The sequence below is a fragment of the Salvelinus alpinus genome, chromosome 4, assembly GCF_045679555.1.
Source record: "Salvelinus alpinus chromosome 4, SLU_Salpinus.1, whole genome shotgun sequence".
Taxonomy (NCBI): domain Eukaryota; kingdom Metazoa; phylum Chordata; class Actinopteri; order Salmoniformes; family Salmonidae; genus Salvelinus; species Salvelinus alpinus.
The window spans coordinates 91,266,072-91,287,971 of record NC_092089.1 but is presented as its reverse complement, the minus strand read 5'-3'; the positions used below and the strand labels follow the sequence as shown (position 1 = coordinate 91,287,971).

Below are 21,900 nucleotides of genomic sequence, written 5' to 3'. Positions count from 1 at the left end.
AGGAGTCAGAACAGAGAGAGAGGAAAGATAGTGGAGAGGTGAAACAGCAACTGTGTGAACGTGATGAGACTTGCACTGCGTCGATGAGAAAACTGTGTAGATGGAGAAGATGAGGAGCCTACCTGTCCATAAGCTGGGTTAGTAGCAGAAAGAGAAAGAGATGACACTTACATTGCCCATGTACTCGGACAGCAGGTCCTGCAGAGCCTGACGGACAGAGTTGCACTCGGCCACGATGCGCTCGCGCCGGTCATCACGGGTACAGGACGAGTCGGCCATGAGGGCGGCGCCACTGATGATGCTCTCCAAGCGCTCCTCCAGAGACGGGCGAAAACGCTCCTCGCTAAACGCCAGGGGGTCCACGATGATCTGCTTCTGTTGGGTCAGAGGTCAGAGGTCAGAGTGGTAACACATTCATTCTCCCCACCAGAGACACAGGTTCAACCCCACATCAACCCTTCAACACCACTCGGATGTATTCTGTCCCAAAGAGTCCAAACACCCCCGCAAAAAAATTCAACATTTTAATTTAAAAAATATATATTGAAACAATAAATCAAACTTCGAAGACGAGGGTCCATCCAATGATTTGTTTTATCATGGAAGAGAGAATGAGAGAGAGAGCAAGTGTGACAGGCAGAACAGAAAAACAGAGAGTATAAGGCATTTAGTACCAAAAAACAAACACGCTATAAATCTTATTCAAATCACACACACATATTTAGCAGATATTATTGGTCACACACATATTTAGCAGATATTATTGGTCACACACATATTTAGCAGATATTATTGTCACACACACATATTTAGCAGATATTATTGTCACACACACATATTTAGCAGATATTATTGTCACACACACATATTTAGCAGATATTATTGGTCACATACACATATTTAGCAGATATTACTGCGGGTGAAGCAAAATGTGTGTGTTCAAGTTCACAACAATACACAAATCTAAAAGTAAAATGGAATTAATAAATAAATATTAGATCGAGCAAAGTCAGTGGCATTGACCAAAATACAGTAGTATACAATACAGTATATACATATGAGAGAAGTAGAGCAGTATGTAAACATTATTATAGTGACTAGTGTTCCATTATTAAAGTGGCCAGTGATTCCATGTACAGTATTTAGGGCAGCAGCCTCTAAGGTGCAGGGTTGAGTAACCGGGTGGATGCAGGGTTGAGTAACCGGGTGGATGCAGGGTTGAGTAACCGGGTGGATGCAGGGTTGAGTAACCGGGTGGATGCAGGGTTGAGTAACCGGGTGGATGCAGGGTTGAGTAACCGGGTGGATATACACTGATGGCCTTGAGATAGAAGCTGTTTTTCAGTCTCTCGTTCCCAGCTTTGATGCACCTGTACTGACCTCGCCTTCTGGGTGATAGCGGGTGTGAACAGGCAGTGGCTCGGGTGGTTAATTTCCTTGATCTTTTTGGCGTTCCTGTCCTGGAGGACAGGAAGTTTGCCTCCGGTGATGCGTTGGGCAGACCGCACCACCATCTGGAGAGCCCTGCGGCTGCTGTCAGCGCAGTTGAAAAAACCAGGCGGTGATACAGCCCAACAAGATGCACTCAATTGTGCATCTGCAGAAATTTGAGGGTTTTAGGTGCCAAGCCAAATTTCTGCAGCCTCATGAGGTTGAAGAGGCACCATTGCGCCCTCTTCACCACATTGGTCTGTGTGGGTGGACAATTTCAGTTTGTCATTAATGTGTACGCCGAGGAACTTGAAGCTTTCCACCTTCTCCACTGCGGTCCTGTGAATGTGGATAGGGGGGGTGCTCCTGCTGTTTCCTGAAGTCCACGATCAGCTCCTTTGTTTTGTTGAGTTGAGTGAGAGGCTATTTTCCTGCACCACTCTCCCAGGGCCCTCACCTCCTCGCTGTCTCATCATTGTTGGTAATCAAGCCTACCACTGTTGTGTCGTCTGCAAACTTGATGATTGAGTTGGAGGTTTGCTTGGCCACGCGGTCATGGGTGAACAGGGAGTACAGGAAGAGGCTGAGCACGCACCCTTGTGGGGCCCCATTTTGAGGATCAGTTTAGTGGAGGTGATGTTTCCTACCTCCACCACCTGGGGGCGACCCGTCAGGAAGTCCAGGACCCAGTTGTACAGGGCTGGGTTCAGACCCACGGCACCAAGGTTAATGATGAGCTTGGATGGTATTATGGTGTTGAATGCTGAGCTGTAGTCAATGAACAGCATTCTTACATAGGTATTCCTCGTGTCCAGATGGGCTAGGGCAGTGTGCAGTGTGATGGCGATTGCATCATCTGTGGATCAATTGGGCCTAGGGTATCAGGAAGGGTGGAAGTGATATGATCCTTGACTAGCCTCTCAAAGCACTTCACGATGACAGAAGTGAGTGCTACGTGGAGATTGTCATTTAGTTCAGTTACCTTTGCTTTCTTGGGAACAGGAACAATGGTGGCCATCGTGAAGCATGTGGCAACAACAGACTGGGGATAGGGAGAGATTTAATATGTACGTAAACACTCCAGCCAGCTTGTCTGCGCACGCTCTGAGGACGTAGCTAGGGATGCCGTCTGGAACGGCAGCCTTGCGAGGGTTAACACGCTTAAAATGTCTTCAAGGACAACCCACAGACCTTGGCAGCGGGCCGTGTCGGTGGCACTGTGTTATCCTCAAAGCGGGAAAATGCGTTTAGCTTGCCCGGAAGCGAGACGGTGTCCGCGACGGGGCTGGTTTTCCTTTTGTAGTCCGTGATTGTCTGGAGACCCTGCCACATACGTCTCGTGTGAGCCGTTGAATTGTGACTCCACTTTGTCTCTATACTGACATTAAGCCTGTCTGATTGCCTTGGAGGGAATAACTACACTGTTTTGTATTCAGCCATATTCTCAGTCACCTTTCCATGGTTAAATGTGGTGGTTTGTGCTTTCAGTTTGGCAAACCCTAACCCTTTCAGCTGGCAGAGAGAGATGGAGTGGGAAGAGACCTCAAGGGAGAGAAACAGAGAGCGAAAGCTAGATGACAGGCAGGAGAGACAAAGAGATTTGACAGGATCCGACAGGCCTTCTGTTAAACCTGCAGGGAAGTCTGGTGTCTAAACAGTCTATTTCTCAAAGCCCCAGAGGCCTCCCAGATGATGGATACCTATAGTTATGAACACCCCAAATGACACACTATACCCTAGGTAGTGCACTCCGTTGGACTATGGGACACAGGGCTCTGGTCCAAAGTGGTGCTCTATATCTATAACCAGGGCAGCAGGAAGTCTCCAGATTAGAGTGTTGGGCCAGTAAACCAAACCAGTAACTTAAAAAGGTCGCTGGTTTCAATGCCCGGATCCAAAGAGATGAAAAATATACGTCGCTTTGACCTTGAACAAGGCACTTCACCCCAGTTACTACAGAAGGCGCTGGACAACCGTGACCCTGGCTATGACCTCACTCACCCTGCAAGTGTCTTGGGGGGGGGGGGGGGGGGGACACATTTCCATTACACCAGGGACTAAAACTAACCTTTATTTTTTGTATACCACTTTGGAAGGTTAATGAAAAATACAATTTCTTTGCCCATAATTACACCAAAAACACACAAAAGAAACAAACCGATGACAATTACGTTGTGTTTCTAAAAACAAGAAATTAATTACTAGTAAGCAGTATATTGCTCCATCTAAATGTATATTCTGTGATCGTCGTCTTCGAACCCAAAAAATATCACGAGACGAAACAGCTGCCTCTTCAACGTTACCTTGGTAACAGAGGCACTGGAGTCATCACTTGTTCCTGTGATGAATCTCACTAGTAGAAGTCGATGTTTCTTTTGCCAGCAACGGAAAGAAACTCAAAAAACATCGAAAATAAACCCCAAGTATGACTACCCGCAAACGTGGATCAGACATTCTCGTCCAACAAATGACAAAATCTAACCGGATTTGTTAACTCTAGGCACACTTGTACGTAACAGGACAAATATACTCATTCCCCAAATGTATTACTGTTATTTACATATAAAACTCTGGTTGGAGGTTCTACAGGAGAACGTTGTGGAATCAACTCAAATGTATTTATAAAGCCCTTCGTACATCAGCTAATATCTCGAAGTGCTGTACAGAAACCCAGCCTAAAAACCCCAAACAGCAAGCAAAGCAGGTGTAGAAGCACGATGCTCTCAAACTGGCTGCAAAGTCTTATAAACTGGGAATTGGAGAAGAACTGTCTCAGTCATCTCTTACACTGTTAATCTGCTGCGGCGATCCAATCAGCCTCAGGATATCAATGGGAACAAAGCCTCATTGATTTATCTCCCAACAAGGTTCTCTACTGCATCTCTCAAACTTCCTTCTAATCTATGGATTTCACATGACTGGGAATACAGATATGCATCTGTTGGTCAGAGATACACCTGCAAGACCAAAAAGGTAAGCAGACACCTGATCTTTCAACATATAATTTGCATTAATATGTTGTCGTCGTCCCCTCCTCCCTTTACTGCAAAAGCAGCCTACACTCTTCTAGGAAGGCTTTCCACTAGATGTTGGAACATTGCTGTGGGGACTTGCTTCCATTCGGCCACAACAGTATTAGTGAGGTCGGGCACTGATGTTGGGCGTTTAGGCCTGTCTCGCAGTCTGCGTTCCAAATCATCCCAAAGGTGTTTGATGGGGTTGAGGTCAGGGCTCTGTGCAGGCCAGTCAAGTTTTTTTATTGTACCTTTATTTAACCAGGTAGGCCAGTTGAGAACAAGTTCTCATTTACAACTGCGACCTGGCCAAGATAAAGCAAAGCAGTGTGACAAACAACAGAGTTCCACATAAACAAACATACAGTCAATCACACAATAGAAAAAAAGTCTATATACAGTGTGTGCAAATGAGGTAAGATAACGGAGGTAAGGCAATAAATAGGCCGTAGTGGCGAAGTAATTACAATTTAGCATTTAAACACTGGAGTGATAGATGTGGAGAAAATGAATGTGGAAGTAGAAATACTGGGGTGCAAAGGAGCAAAATAAATAATATATGGGATGAGGTAATTGGATGGGCTATTTACAGGTGCAGTGATCTGTGAGCTGCTCTGACAGCTGATGCTTAAAGTTAGTGATGGAGATATGAGTCTCCAGCGATTTTTGCAATTCGTTCCAGTCATTGGCAGCAGAGAACTGGAAGGAAAGGCGGCCAAAGGAGGAATTGGCTTTGGAGATGAAGTGAAATATACCTGCTGGAGCGCGTGTTACTATGGTGACCAGTGAGCTGAGATAAGGCGGGGCTTTACTTAGCAAAGACTTAGATGCTTTAGTTCCAATTCATCCCAAAGGTGTTAGATGGAGTTGAGGTCAGGGCTCTGTGCCGGCCAGTCAAGTTCTTCCACACTGATCGACAAACAATTTCTGTATGGACCTCGCTTTGTGCACGTGGGTAATTTTCACATTGAAACTGGAAATGACCTTCCCCAAACTGTTGCCACAAAGTTGGAAGCACAGAATCATCTAGAATGTCATTGTATGCTGTAGTGTTAAGATTTCCCTTCACTGGAACTAAAGGGCCTGAACCATGAAAAACAGCACCAGACCATTATTCCTCCTCCACCAAACATTACACTTGTCACTATGCAATGTGACCAGTAGAGTTCTCTTGGCATCCGTCGGACTGCCAGATGTTTAAGTGTGACTCATCACTCCAGAGGACGCATTTCCACTGCTCCTGTGACCAATGGGGGCGAGCTTTACACCACTCCAGTCGACACTTGGCATTGCGTTTATATTTTTTACTATTTTCTACATTGTAGAATAATAGTCTAGACAACAAAACTATGAAATAACACATATGGAATCATGTAATAACCAAAAAAAGTGTAAAAAAAATCAAAACATGTTACATTTGAGATTCTACAAAGTAGCCACCCTTTGCCTTGATGACAGCTTTGAACACTCTTGACATTCTCTCAACCAGCTTCATAAGTTAGTCACCTGGAATGCATTTCAATTAACAGGTGTACATTTGGGTTATTTCTTTGTAATGTGATATTACAGGAGGACGCTTTAAGAGCTTCCCCTTCGGGTTATTTCTTTCCTTCTTAATGCATTTGAGCCAATCAGTTGTGCTGTGACAAGGTATGGCTGGTATATAGAAGATAGCCCTATTTGGTAAAAGACCAAGTCCATATTATGGCAAGAACAGCTCAAAAAAGCAAAGAGAAGCGACAGTCCATTACTTTAAGACATGAAGGTCAGTCAAGTCGGAACATTTCTTGAACTTTTAAAGTGTCTTCAAGTGCAGTGGCAAAAACCATCAAGTGCTAGAATGAAACTGGCTCTCATGAGAACCGCCAGAGGAAAGGAAGACCCAGATCCGCTGCAGAGGATAAGTTAGAGTTACCAGCCTCGTTTGAAGCCCAAATAAACGCTTCAAAGTTCAATTAACAGACATTTCAAAATCAACTATTCAGAGGCGACTGCATGAAACAGGCCTTCATGGTCTAATTGCTGCAAAGAAACCACTACTGAAGCACTCCAATAAGAAGAGACTTTCTTGGGACAAGAAACACGAGCAATGGAGATTAGACCGGTGGAAATCTGTCCTTTGGTCTGATGAGTCCAAATTTGAGATATTTGGTTCCAACCTCTGTGTCTTTGTGAGACGCAGAGTAGGTAAACGGATGATCTCCGCATGTGTGGTTCCCACAGTGACGCATGGAGGAGGTGTGATGGTGTGGGGGTGCTTTGCTGGTGATGGTCTGTTACAGAGCGGCAGTACCACAAACTGAGATGAGGGGAACATGAGGTTTCCGATAGCAGAGAGAGTGGACCGTGGAGACATTTCATCGCCAGATGAGCTTATGAATATATAATACTGTATTGTTGTGGAGGCATTAGCTTACACTTTACAGACTGATACCTTAGAGCTGAGCGAGTGAGCGAGCCTCTACACTCTTAGAGGGCTCATACTCTAGTAACCCTCGCTCATCCTTCTGAAATGAAAGAAGAATGTGATATTGGGTCAGAGCTGCTCTGAGGTGGTGGGGTTGTTTTGGTGTGATGTTATGGAGTCGGGGGGTTTAAATAATGTCATTATTAGCAAAGAAAGGTTAATTAATAAATCCTCTACAGGATCGGTGTCCCGTCCTCGGGATGGTTGAGCTAATGTAGGCTAATACGATTAGCATGAGGTTGTAAGAAACAAAAAAACAGTTCACAGGACATAGACATATCTGATATGGGCAGAAAGATTAATAAGAATTTAAACTAACTGCACTGTCGAATTTACAGTAGATATAACAGTGAAATAATACCATGCTATTGTTTGAGGAGAGTGCACAATTATGAACTTAAATGTATGAGTAAACCAATTAGACAGTCTTGATACATTTTGAATAGATATGCAATAGTTCCTTGGATCAGTCTGAAATATTACATATACACTGCTGCCATCTAGTGGCCAAAGGCAAAATTGTGCCTTGGCTGTAATAATACATTATGGCCTTTTTTGCATTTCAAAGAAGGTACAAAAAAAAAATGTTTCTTTGTATTATATTTAACCAGATCTATTGTGTTATATTCTCCTACATTCCTTTCACATTTCCACAAACTTCAAAGTGTTTCCTTTCAAATGGTACCAAGAATATGCATATCCTTGCTTTAGGTCCTGCGCTACAGGCAGTTAGATCTGGGTATGTCATGTCAGGGGGAAATTGAAATACAAAAAAAAAAGGGCAGATCCAGACGAGGTTTTTAACAAGCGGCCTGCTTATCAAGACATTAATATTTACACAAATCACTCGTTGGTTAAATAGCCTACAGGAAGACAAACAAATTAATATGCTATTCTGTAGTCTATAGAATTTTTCATTTTTTTTTTTTTTTTTTTACTATTCCAGAAGCTGTTTAATGAACCGTGTCGATTATTTAAACAGCTGAATATCAACTGTCGGGTGGCAAGAAGACGCAACTCGCACACAGGATTGGTGTGAGGTGAGAAAATTGTTCTAATAAGTCACCAGGCAAAATGTCTCAACGCAATCTCAGGAAAAGAGAACAGTTTTGATGGTAATTATTGAAACAAAGGAAATGCCAGCTTTCCAGTGCTGTGTGATTTATTTAATCAGCCACCATGCTGCATCAGACAGGTGATCGTGCATCAGCCACCATGCTGCATCAGACAGGTGATGGTGCATCGGCCATGCAGCCACCATGCTGCATCAGACAGGTGATGGTGCATCAGCCACCATGCTGCGTCAGACAGGTGATCGTGCATCAGCCACCATGCTGCATCAGACAGGTGATGGTGCATCAGCCACCATGCTGCATCAGACAGGTGATGGTGCATCAGCCACCATGCTGCGTCAGACAGGTGATCGTGCATCGGCCACCATGCTGCATCAGACAGGTGATCGTGCATCAGCCACCATGCTGCGTCAGACAGGTGATCGTGCATCAGCCACCATGCTGCGTCAGACAGGTGATGGTGCATCGGCCACCATGCTGCATCAGACAGGTGATGGTGCATCAGCCACCATGCTGCATCAGACAGGTGATGGTGCATCAGCCACCATGCTGCGTCAGACAGGTGATCGTGCATCGGCCATGCAGCCACCATGCTGCATCAGACAGGTGATCGTGCATCAGCCACCATGCTGCATCAGACAGGTGATGGTGCATCAGCCGCCATGCTGCATCAGACAGGTGATCGTGCATCAGCCGCCATGCTGCATCAGACAGGTGATCGTGCATCAGCCACCATGCTGCATCAGACAGGTGATGGTGCATCGGCCACCATGCTGCATCAGACAGGTGATGGTGCATCAGCCACCATGCTGCATCAGACAGGTGATGGTGCATCAGCCACCATGCTGCGTCAGACAGGTGATCGTGCATCGGCCATGCAGCCACCATGCTGCATCAGACAGGTGATGGTGCATCAGCCACCATGCTGCATCAGACAGGTGATGGTGCATCAGCCATGCAGCCACCATGCTGCATCAGACAGGTGATCGTGCATCAGCCACCATGCTGCGTCAGACAGGTGATCGTGCATCAGCCACCATGCTGCATCAGACAGGTGATGGTGCATCAGCCACCATGCTGCGTCAGACAGGTGATGGTGCATCAGCCATGCAGCCACCATGCTGCATCAGACAGGTGATGGTGCATCAGCCACCATGCTGCGTCAGACAGGTGATGGTGCATCAGCCATGCAGCCACCATGCTGCATCAGACAGGTGATCGTGCATCGGCCACCATGCTGCGTCAGACAGGTGATGGTGCATCAGCCATGCAGCCACCATGCTGCATCAGACAGGTGATGGTGCATCAGCCATACAGCCACCATGCTGCGTCAGACAGGTGATCGTGCATCAGCCACCATGCTGCATCAGACAGGTGATGGTGCATCAGCCACCATGCTGCGTCAGACAGGTGATCGTGCATCAGCCACCATGCTGCATCAGACAGGTGATGGTGCATCAGCCATGCAGCCACCATGCTGCATCAGACAGGTGATGGTGCATCGGCCACCATGCTGCGTCAGACAGGTGATGGTGCATCAGCCATGCAGCCACCATGCTGCATCAGACAGGTGATCGTGCATCAGCCATACAGCCACCATGCTGCGTCAGACAGGTGATCGTGCATCAGCCACCATGCTGCATCAGACAGGTGATGGTGCATCGGCCACCATGCTGCGTCAGACAGGTGATCGTGCATCAGCCACCATGCTGCATCAGACAGATGGTGCATCAGCCATGCAGCCACCATGCTGCATCAGACAGGTGATGGTGCATCAGCCACCATGCTGCATCAGACAGGTGATCGTGCATCAGCCACCATGCTGCATCAGACAGGTGATCGTGCATCAGCCACCATGCTGCATCAGACAGGTGATGGTGCATCAGCCACCATGCTGCATCAGACAGGTGATGGTGCATCAGCCACCATGCTGCGTCAGACAGGTGATGGGGCATCAGCCACCATGCTGCGTCAGACAGGTGATGGGGCATCAGCCACCATGCTGCATCAGACAGGTGATGGGGCATCAGCCACCATGCTGCGTCAGACAGGTGATGGGGCATCAGCCACCATGCTGCATCAGACAGGTGATCGTGCATCAGCCACCATGCTGCGTCAGACAGGTGATGGGGCATCAGCCACCATGCTGCGTCAGACAGGTGATCGTGCATCGGCCACCATGCTGCATCAGACAGGTGATCGTGCATCAGCCGCCATGCTGCATCAGACAGGTGATGGTGCATCAGCCACCATGCTGCATCAGACAGGTGATGGTGCATCGGCCACGCAGCCACCATGCTGCATCAGACAGGTGATCGTGCATCAGCCACCATGCTGCATCAGACAGGTGATCGTGCATCGGCCACCATGCTGCGTCAGACAGGTGATGGTGCATCAGCCACCATGCTGCATCAGACAGGTGATGGTGCATCAGCCACCATGCTGCATCAGACAGGTGATGGTGCATCAGCCACCATGCTGCATCAGACAGGTGATGGTGCATCAGCCACCATGCTGCATCAGACAGGTGATGGTGCATCAGCCACCATGCTGCATCAGACAGGTGATGGTGCATCAGCCACCATGCTGCATCAGAGATTTTATGTTTGGCTGTTATATAAGGTACTTGCCCAGGCTGCAAATGAAACATGCAATCACCCACAATTGAAATTCAGCGTGCATAACTTGCTTTCCTGTGATCTTGGCCCGTGCCAGTAATTTTCACTTGGTACTGGCCCAGAATGCCACTGGCAAATGTACCTGAATGTGAAGCCCTGAAATGGGAGGTGCCACGGAGTGAGTCACTCTAGACGCAGAGGGAGAAGAGAAAACAAAAACATTTCCGCTGCCATATCACCGTTTAAAACATTCAACTAGTCAGATGTTACAATTCTGGGTTTATTAGTTAGCCCACCCCACACACTCCGCCACCCCCCACCATCTCGTCTGACAACCTACGCTTGCGTGTCACGTCGCTATGGCAACATTTTCCGCGTGTGTGTGTGTGTGTTCTATGACTCACTCCCTGAAAGTTGCATCGGTGGTGCTTGAAATTAGATACTGTGGACCCGGAGAGGAAACTGGTCTGGAATTAAGACACAGAGACGGAGCTAAAATAGAACAAAACTAAATAACTTTGTACGTGGTCACCAGGAAATTACTGATGCACAAGATCTGAGGTGCTGCTGCTATAACTTTGACATGCTTCTGCTCTTCTCCCTCCCACCCTCTCCTCCCATCTTTTCCTCCTCCCATCTTCTCCTCCCCCTCCTCCCATCTTCTCCTCCCATCTTCTCCCATCTTCTCCCATCTTCTCCTCCCATCTTCTCCCATCTTCTCCTCCCATCTTCTCCCATCTTCTCCTCCCATCTTCTCCTCCCATCTTCTCCCATCCTCTCCTGCTCTTCTTCCCCCCTACATCTCACATGTGTCCTTTCATTTATCTGACCCTTTTTAATACACATGCAATCTGAGCTGTGGAGTGTAACACCTCTGCCTTTATCAAACCACTGTACTTTCTCCCACTGCACCTCCCAGCTCACCTCCCCCTGCACCTCCCCCTCCCAGTTCTTCTTCTCTCCAGGCTGAGACACACCAGAGAACGACCCATCAATCAACCAAAGTCAGGTTAAGACCTGAAGGACTGATTATTCCACTGACCAGCCTGCTTGAGGAGGAGAACACTACCCTAGTCTCTCTTCACTGGGAACATTCCCTTATTTTTCCTGGCCTATGTCATGCAAGTAAGCATTTAAATTGTACTGTGTACACCAGGTATATCCTGTGTAAATGAAAAATTAACTTTGATTTGAGAAATATTGTTTTATAACATTGTCAAGTAAGAAAAATACTAGTTCATGATATAGCATGTGCAGTCTCCCACCCCAAAAATATGCAAGAATATAATGCACAGTTAATGTGACATTACAGGGGGAGGCTTCAAGAGCTTCCCCTACAAGCTGTGAAATTACAGGAGGGAGCTTCAAGAGCTTCCCCTACAAGCTGTGAAATTACAGGAGGGAGCTTCAAGAGCTTCCCCTACAAGCTGTGATATTACAGGAGGGAGCTTCAAGAGCTTCCCCTACAAGCTGTGATATTACAGGAGGAAGCTTCAAGAGCTTCCCCTACAAGCTGTGATATTACAGGAGGAAGCTTCAAGAGCTTCCCCTACAAGCTGTGATATTACAGGAGGAAGCTTCAAGAGCTTCCCCTACAAGCTGTGATATTACAGGAGGAAGCTTCAAGAGCTTCCCCTACAAGCTGTGATATTACAGGAGGAGGCTTCAAGAGCTTCCCCTACAAGCTGTGTTATTACAGGGGGGAGGCTTCAAGAGCTTCCCCTACAAGCTGTGTTATTACAGGAGGAAGCTTCAAGAGCTTCCCCTACAAGCTGTGATATTACAGGAGGAAGCTTCAAGAGCTTCCCCTACAAGCTGTGATATTACAGGAGGAAGCTTCAAGAGCTTCCCCTACAAGCTGTGATATTACAGGAGGAAGCTTCAAGAGCTTCCCCTACAAGCTGTGACATTACAGGGGGAGGCTTCAAGAGCTTCCCCTACAAGCTGTGAAATTACAGGAGGGAGCTTCAAGAGCTTCCCCTACAAGCTGTGATATTACAGGAGGAAGCTTCAAGAGCTTCCCCTATAAGCTGTGATATTACAGGAGGGAGCTTCAAGAGCTTCCCCTACAAGCTGTGATATTACAGGAGGAAGCTTCAAGAGCTTCCCCTACAAGCTGTGTTATTACAGGAGGAAGCTTCAAGAGCTTCCCCTACAAGCTGTGTTATTACAGGAGGAGGCTTCAAGAGCTTCCCCTACAGTTGCCAACAGAAAGTGTCAGATACTGCTATAACACTTCAAATGCATCCTAATTGTTCAGGTTTTGCTACGAGCTACTGAGTCGAATGGCTGAAAGTAAATATACTTGCAGAGAACTGGCATCAGTCAGTCAATTAATGCAGCTATACTGGTTATTGGTACTCTATGAACATCATTATAGGGGAACGGCAGGTGTTACTCCGCTTCAAATGGCCGCTTTAGAGAGAATGACTAGCAACTTGATCGTTCCATCTGGAGTCTGGAGAGAAGCATCGTTGTAGGTACAAGCCAGCCAAGCTGCTGCATCGTTGTAGTTACAAGCCAGCCAAGCTGCTGCATCGTTGTAGGTACAAGCCAGCCAAGCTGATCCATCGTTGTAGGTACAAGCCAGCCAAGCTGATCCATCGTTGTAGGTACAAGCCAGCCAAGCTGATCCATCGTTGTAGGTACAAGCCAGCCAAGCTGATCCATCGTTGTAGGTACAAGCCAGCCAAGCTGATCCATCGTTGTAGGTACAAGCCAGCCAAGCTGATCCATCGTTGTAGGTACAAGCCAGCCAAGCTGATCCATCGTTGTAGGTACAAGCCAGCCAAGCTGATCCATCGTTGTAGGTACAAGCCAGCCAAGCTGATCCATCGTTGTAGGTACAAGCCAGCCAAGCTGATCCATCGTTGTAGGTACAAGCCAGCCAAGCTGATCCATCGTTGTAGGTACAAGCCAGCCAAGCTGATCCATCGTTGTAGGTACAAGCCAGCCAAGCTGATCCATCGTTGTAGGTACAAGCCAGCCAAGCTGATCCATCGTTGTAGGTACAAGCCAGCCAAGCTGATCCATCGTTGTAGGTACAAGCCAGCCAAGCTGATCCATCGTTGTAGGTACAAGCCAGCCAAGCTGATCCATCGTTGTAGGTACAAGCCAGCCAAGCTGATCCATCGTTGTAGGTACAAGCCAGCCAAGCTGATCCATCGTTGTAGGTACAAGCCAGCCAAGCTGATCCATCGTTGTAGGTACAAGCCAGCCAAGCTGATCCATCGTTGTAGGTACAAGCCAGCCAAGCTGATCCATCGTTGTAGGTACAAGCCAGCCAAGCTGATCCATCGTTGTAGGTACAAGCCAGCCAAGCTGATCCATCGTTGTAGGTACAAGCCAGCCAAGCTGATCCATCGTTGTAGGTACAAGCCAGCCAAGCTGATCCATCGTTGTAGGTACAAGCCAGCCAAGCTGATCCATCGTTGTAGGTACAAGCCAGCCAAGCTGATCCATCGTTGTAGGTACAAGCCAGCCAAGCTGATCCATCGTTGTAGGTACAAGCCAGCCAAGCTGATCCATCGTTGTAGGTACAAGCCAGCCAAGCTGATCCATCGTTGTAGGTACAAGCCAGCCAAGCTGATCCATCGTTGTAGGTACAAGCCAGCCAAGCTGATCCATCGTTGTAGGTACAAGCCAGCCAAGCTGATCCATCGTTGTAGGTACAAGCCAGCCAAGCTGATCCATCGTTGTAGGTACAAGCCAGCCAAGCTGATCCATCGTTGTAGGTACAAGCCAGCCAAGCTGATCCATCGTTGTAGGTACAAGCCAGCCAAGCTGATCCATCGTTGTAGGTACAAGCCAGCCAAGCTGATCCATCGTTGTAGGTACAAGCCAGCCAAGCTGATCCATCGTTGTAGGTACAAGCCAGCCAAGCTGATCCATCGTTGTAGGTACAAGCCAGCCAAGCTGATCCATCGTTGTAGGTACAAGCCAGCCAAGCTGATCCATCGTTGTAGGTACAAGCCAGCCAAGCTGATCCATCGTTGTAGGTACAAGCCAGCCAAGCTGATCCATCGTTGTAGGTACAAGCCAGCCAAGCTGATCCATCGTTGTAGGTACAAGCCAGCCAAGCTGATCCATCGTTGTAGGTACAAGCCAGCCAAGCTGATCCATCGTTGTAGGTACAAGCCAGCCAAGCTGATCCATCGTTGTAGGTACAAGCCAGCCAAGCTGATCCATCGTTGTAGTTACAAGCCAGCCAAGCTGATCCATCGTTGTAGTTACAAGCCAGCCAAGCTGATCCATCGTTGTAGGTACAAGCCAGCCAAGCTGATCCATCGTTGTAGGTACAAGCCAGCCAAGCTGATCCATCGTTGTAGGTACAAGCCAGCCAAGCTGATCCATCGTTGTAGGTACAAGCCAGCCAAGCTGATCCATCGTTGTAGGTACAAGCCAGCCAAGCTGATCCATCGTTGTAGGTACAAGCCAGCCAAGCTGATCCATCGTTGTAGGTACAAGCCAGCCAAGCTGATCCATCGTTGTAGGTACAAGCCAGCCAAGCTGATCCATCGTTGTAGGTACAAGCCAGCCAAGCTGATCCATCGTTGTAGGTACAAGCCAGCCAAGCTGATCCATCGTTGTAGGTACAAGCCAGCCAAGCTGATCCATCGTTGTAGGTACAAGCCAGCCAAGCTGATCCATCGTTGTAGTTACAAGCCAGCCAAGCTGATCCATCATTGTAGGTACAAGCCAGCCAAGCTGATCCATCGTTGTAGGTACAAGCCAGCCAAGCTGATACATTGTTGTTGCTTGTAGGTACAAGCCAACCAAGCTGATACATTGTTGTTGGTACAAGCCAACCAAGCTGATACATTGTTGTTGGTACAAGCCAGCCAAGCTGATACATTGTTGTTGCTTGTAGGTACAAGCCAACCAAGCTGATACATTGTTGTTGGTAGGCGTATAAGCCAGCCAAGCCTAGGAGTGCAACTGGGTATGACGGTAAATACTAGGGGTGTAACGGTTCGCCAAACCCACGGTTCGGTATGTATTGCGGTTTGGGGTCACGGTTCAGTTACAGTACAATGGGAAAATTAAAATGACAACAGTTAATGTAATTTATTTTATTTGGCAAAAGGCGGTAAACTAAAAAGCCTATTTGTGGCCAAAGTCCAGCTTGTGTGACAGCGTTCACAATGCCCCTGGCATTGTCCGCCGTGACAAGGTTGTTATGTTGGTCCTCTCTAGTAGAGGTTTTCACGGGTGTAATATGCATAAATAAGTCATACATTAAAAAAGACACCTGTTCCGAACGGACCTGAGTGCAACTGGACCAGTTCCGTATAAACCCGGTCCGATCCGAGGGAGGGAAGCAGCAGAAATTACATTTGTAAACTACTATATTAAAGCCGTTCACAAAAACTCTGAAAATGTCCATGACATATCTAATATTGGAATGATAGTGTTTCACAGTATTCCTTACCCACCAGTGTTGTGATTGGCTGTGATATTCACAAAATTCATTTCTCACGCCAGAGTAGCAACTGTTCTGACTTTGTGGCTGGGTTATCTAGCGGAAGTCGACCATCATGTCCTGATTGCAAAAACTCTACACTGTTTGCTCAATTTCAGTTTGTGAATCATTGAACCATCTTAGTCGCTTTGAAATCGTTTCTCAATGGTGGACGCTTCAAAACAGCTGTAAAAATTGTTTTGTTTTTGAAAAACTATTTCACAGCAGTTTAGATGGTACAATGATTCCCTACACTATTCAGTGCTTGTTTTCTCTCAAATTGTAGAATTTTAGCAACCAGGAAATGAGAGTTAATTCCACAAGAAAACAAAGCCAAAGTCAGAACAGCTTTTCCAATTTTGACAACAGATGCCGCTCCGGCAGGAGAAATCAATAGGCGAAAATCACAGCCAATCACAACACTGGCATTTAAGTCATTCTGTGAAACGCTATCATTCCATAATTGTAATTCCATCTTCCATTGATTAGATAATCTTCTAATTTGCTTTGCCACACAAAAGGCTCTGACCGTAGTGCCCCATTGATGACTTGTGATTGGCCGACAACATCCAATCCCGTTTTATCCACCACACCGCCCCCCATCGTACAGAACTAGTTTCCGATTGCGCATCACAAAAGGACCATTTGACAGTTAAGATTTGAATTCTGATTTGAATTCTGCCTCTAGTTGTTTTAACAGAATGGCCTGCAATGTTTTGTTCAGCTCAGAAATACTAAAGATGTTATGGGATAACAGCGCAGGCATAGCCTATAGACCTCGTGTTTTTAAATCAAAATAATTTGCAAATATGTATTTATTCAAGTTCAAAGTGCGGACCGAAGTCCTCGCAGCGAACGGTTCTTTACACCCCTAGTAAATGCACATAGCCCACACCCTCGCATGCAATGCCATTCGATTGTAAATGCCAACTTTGATGGCTCATGCCCTTCACCCTACAGTATGTGACTTAGTCATGAAATTCAGTACATAGGTCTCTCTCCCCACTAGGACCAATAAGGTCAGCCATGATAAGAAAAGGGAGGGAATAGCGGACATTTCACAGGCTCCTGACCTATTTTGTGTATTATTTTGCACGGATCGTCACTTTATTTTTGCACATTTCCACCATCGTATTCGAAGACCAAAAAGAGCTTCTGGGACATCAGAACAGCTATCACTAACCTCGATTTGGACGAGGACTTCTACGTCAATGAGTCGGAGGTGAAAGACACTGATTATCTCGGACCATGCCCAAATCCCAGCCACTCGAAGGAACCTGCGTGTGCTACAGAGGCCGGCAGGCAGAATACCTGACGAGAACACGTCCAAGTGGATAAATCTCCTCTACCCTCCATTCTATTGGCGAACGTGCAATCACTGGAAAATAAACTGGGTGAGCTCTGTTCGATACTATCCTATCAACGTACTCTGAACTGTAATATCATGTTTCTCCAAGTCAATGCTGAACAAGGACAAATATAAATCTAGCTGGGTTTTGTTTAATACATTGGCAGAACAGAACGGTGGAGTTGGGGAAGCCCAGGGGAAGGAGAGTATGTGTCTCTCTAAACAGCTGGTTCGCGATCACTAATATTAAGGAAGTCTCTAGATTATGCTCTTCTGAGTTAGAATACCTCATGAAAAACTGTAGACCATACCATTTACAGAGAGATTTTCATGGTTTTTCGTAGCTATTTTGCACATCACAAACCAATGTTGGCACTAAGACCAAACACAACGAGCTGTACAGGGCCATATGCAAAATGCTGACCGAAAGCACACTGCTAGTGGTCGGAGACTTTAATGCCGGATAACTGAAATTCATTTGACCTCATTTCTAAATCAGCATGTCACCTGCGAAACTAGAGGAGAAAAAAAACAAATTTTACACGCAGCTCCCCCTTGCATTCCATCTGGAAAACCTGACCATCATAACCATCTTCCTGATTCCTGCTTACAAGCACAAACAGGAAGTAGCAGTGACACACACAATACGGAAGTGGCTCGATGAAGTGGATGTTAAGCTACGGGACTGTTAGGCTAACACAGACTGGAATATGTTCTTGGATTCATCCACTAGAATTGAGTTTACCACGTCCGTGTCATCGGCTTCATTAATAAGTGCATCGACGACATCATCCAGTAAGTACATCGAGTGTACAAAACATTAGGAACACCTTGATGATAGTGGTGCTTATTAACAGGCACGTTGTAATCTCAGTCAAACAGATCAAGAGACATGCCCACACATTCTCAGGGATGAGAGTCTAGCTAACCCGTAGAGTTTGGTTCTGTGTGGGCAGAATGGGGGCGCTGTCGGACAGGAAACCCATTCATGGAAGCTCATCGTCTTACAGCTACAGTCTTGGAAAATGTTGCCTTTGAAACAGTGCATCCATAGATTCTATATAACACATTTGGTAGTAGTCAACATGGTAAAAAAACAAAATGGCCCAAAATACTTAACGCATATTTTATGATCATATTGATTTAGAATATTTAATAAGTGTGGTGAGGAATACAGAAGCAGCTCATCCTAGGGTGATGTGTCCAATTTGCCCTGATGGTGACACTATGGGGCCAGTGTGAGCGTTTGACTAATTATACATGTATATTTATACATGTATATATATATATATATATATACGTGTGTGTGTGTGTGTGTGTGTGTGTGTGTGTGTGTGTAGAGAGAAGCATTTCATTGTGAAACACTAGTACTCCTGATGGACCTCGTCAGGAAACTAACACTTTGGCCATCTTATAAACTCACACATTTACCAATAACACCAATACCTAGCTTGAACCCCAATATATATATAGGGAGGGCGTATAAAGGTCAAGTGAGAATGGGCATGTTTGTGTTATTGAACAGAGATTGGAGGAGGGTTATCAGGTTGACAACAGCGTGGGCTGACTTGGACTAGCTCTTGTTATCAGCAAGCAAATGCTACAAAATATACTGGACTGCATTCTGTAGTCTACATCGTCTCCTTTCAAAAAATAAACTGCTTCATCTCTCGCCTCTTTCTCGCCTGTCCCCTCACACGCAAAAATAATATGATTTCCCATCATCCCTTTCCAATGGGTAGGGTACATAAAGCTGTAGGTAAGACAAGCTACACTAGACGAGGTTCTTCACTGGACTCCCCCCATTGGACAGTTGGGGGCTGGGGGGGTGAAGAGGACCTTCACTGGACTCCTCCCAGGGGACAGTTGGGGGCTGGGGGGCAGAAGAGACCCGAGGTACCCCTCCCTCCCCGTCTAGACAGAAGAGACCGAGAGGAACCCCTCCCTCCCCGTCTAGACAGAAGAGACCGAGAGGAACCCCTCCCTCCCCGTCTAGACAGAAGAGACCGAGAGGAACCCCTCCCTCCCCGTCTAGACAGAAGAGACCGAGAGGAACCCCTCCCTCCCCGTCTAGACAGAAGAGACCGAGAGGAACCCCTCCCTCCCCGTCTAGACAGAAGAGACCGAGAGGAACCCCTCCCTCCCCGTCTAGACAGAAGAGACCGAGAGGAACCCCTCCCTCCCCGTCTAGACAGAAGAGACCGAGAGGAACCCCTCCCTCCCCGTCTAGACAGAAGAGACCGAGAGGAACCCCTCCCTCCCCGTCTAGACAGAAGAGACCGAGAGGAACCCCTCCCTCCCCGTCTAGACAGAAGAGACCGAGAGGAACCCCTCCCTCCCCGTCTAGACAGAAGAGACCGAGAGGAACCCCTCCCTCCCCGTCTAGACAGAAGAGACCGAGAGGAACCCCTCCCTCCCCGTCTAGACAGAAGAGACCGAGAGGAACCCCTCCCTCCCCGTCTAGACAGAAGAGACCGAGAGGAACCCCTCCCTCCCCGTCTAGACAGAAGAGACCGAGAGGAACCCCTCCCTCCCCGTCTAGACAGAAGAGACCGAGAGGAACCCCTCCCTCCCCGTCTAGACAGAAGAGACCACATACTTCATGACAGTTGTAAGTAAAGCTCTTACACAGCTGGAGAGGAGAGAGAGGAGCAGGCATTATGTCCTTGTCGGTCAGATCCCAAAATACTAACATATTACCCACACAAAGAAAAATTCTCACTGCGGCTGGGCAAAAACTGACATTTACGAATGCGAAACAGATTTCATCCGTATTCATGAGTCCGTAGGGCCACAGCCTTAGCATGCAGACAGAATACACTCCACCCCCATGTTCCATTAGCTGGCACTGCAGACAGAGAGAGAGAGCCAGACAAACTGCAGCCAACTTGGACTCAGTGCAGATCAAACTCCCTGGCTGGTTTTGTACTCCCTGGGCTAAAGGAGGCATCTCCCATGTACTTTATTTGAACCAATTGAAGTCCTCAGGAAGTGGATGAAGACCCATACCTCGTAGCAAGGCAGAGGGGAGGGGCCACAGAAATATACAGGACTAACAGGAAGAGAACTAAAATCAAGTGGTCTGCTGCTAAAATTGATAAGGTCTCCTCATAAAAGGGAAAATCCACCCACACTATATATATATATATATATTTTTTCTTTTCTTCATTGGTCCATTGTTAACACGATCCCAAAATGTTTTACATGTCAGCAGTCAAGTTTAAGATATTGGACATGTTTTTTTCTTCTCCCGCTCTACCATCTGGGGGTCAACGCCGACCACCGCTACCATCTGGGGGTCAACGCCGACCACCGCTACCATCTGGGGGTCAACGCCGACCACCGCTACCATCTGGGGGTCAACGCCGACCACCGCTACCATCTGGGGTCACTACCAACCACCGCTACCATCTGGGGGTCACTGCCGACCACCGCTACCATCTGGGGGTCAACGCCAACCACCGCTACCATCTGGGGGTCAACGCCGACCACCGCTACCATCTGGGGGTCACTGCCGACCACCGCTACCATCTGGGGGTCACTACCGACCACCGCTACCATCTGGGGGTCACTACCGACCAGAGCAATACACAGTATATACAGTGCATTCAGAAAGTTCAGACCCCTTGACTTTTTATTTTATAAGACAATAGTTTTCCTCTCAATCTACACACAATACCCCCCCCCAAAAAAAAATCTAACCAAAAACAGGTTAAAAAACTTCAGCAAATATATAAAAACAAATTAAAAACTGAAATAACACATCTTGACTCTCCCTCTCGTGCGTCGCTCCCTTTGTAAATATGTCTGTAAATCTTTACAGCTGTTGACATGTTATCCTGTGTGTTTGATTGAATTCAGTCCAGGAAGCCTCGTAATCCAGGATTGGATCAGATTAATGCTGCTGGCCCCAAAACAAACCTAGAAGATTTGATCTCAGGGATTCAGATGGTAACAAAAATCACAATGTTCATTTGGTTGTCATAAACAAGGCACAGCCTCAACCCTAACCTTTTGCCAATAAAGTTAATTGAATATTTTTGATTTTAACCACACAAAAAAAAAAAAAAGCTTTACTGGTGTCCTGAAATACACAGAAGAAACCCCTACAGGCTCTGGTCTAAAGTAGTGCATTATAAATGAAGGGTTGCATTTTGGACAGACTCCTTCCCGATAGAGCAAGTAGAAGCTTTTCTGTTGGGCCTGGCACTAGGTAGAGAAGAGTTCAGATGGAGAGTACCAGAGTCATGTGTTTATAGTTGGGCCAATGTGGTTTCTGCATTATGATACATTTACATGACATTACAACATTCTATGGCAGCCATTTTAGCTCCCAATTAACATGACAGGGACTTTTCTGCTCTTGTAATCCTTGCGCGGGCCGTTTAAGCGTGTGTCACTTAAGTCCAAAGAGTATAAAAAATAAATATGAGGGAAAGACAACGTGCCCATCATTTCAACAATATAATCTTTGACAACTAACAATCA

At 46.8% G+C, this 21,900-nt stretch overlaps 1 protein-coding gene across 2 annotated transcripts in view; it reads right to left on the bottom strand.

Moving 5' to 3' along the window:
* Positions 1–21,900, bottom strand: part of LOC139574671 (catenin alpha-1) — a 251,524-nt gene that overhangs the window by 184,818 nt on the left and 44,806 nt on the right. For both annotated transcript variants that reach the window (XM_071399447.1, XM_071399448.1), the window contains exon 8: positions 172–375. In XM_071399447.1, the coding sequence (XP_071255548.1) occupies positions 172–375 (204 nt within the window). The remainder of the gene's footprint in view (positions 1–171; positions 376–21,900) is intronic.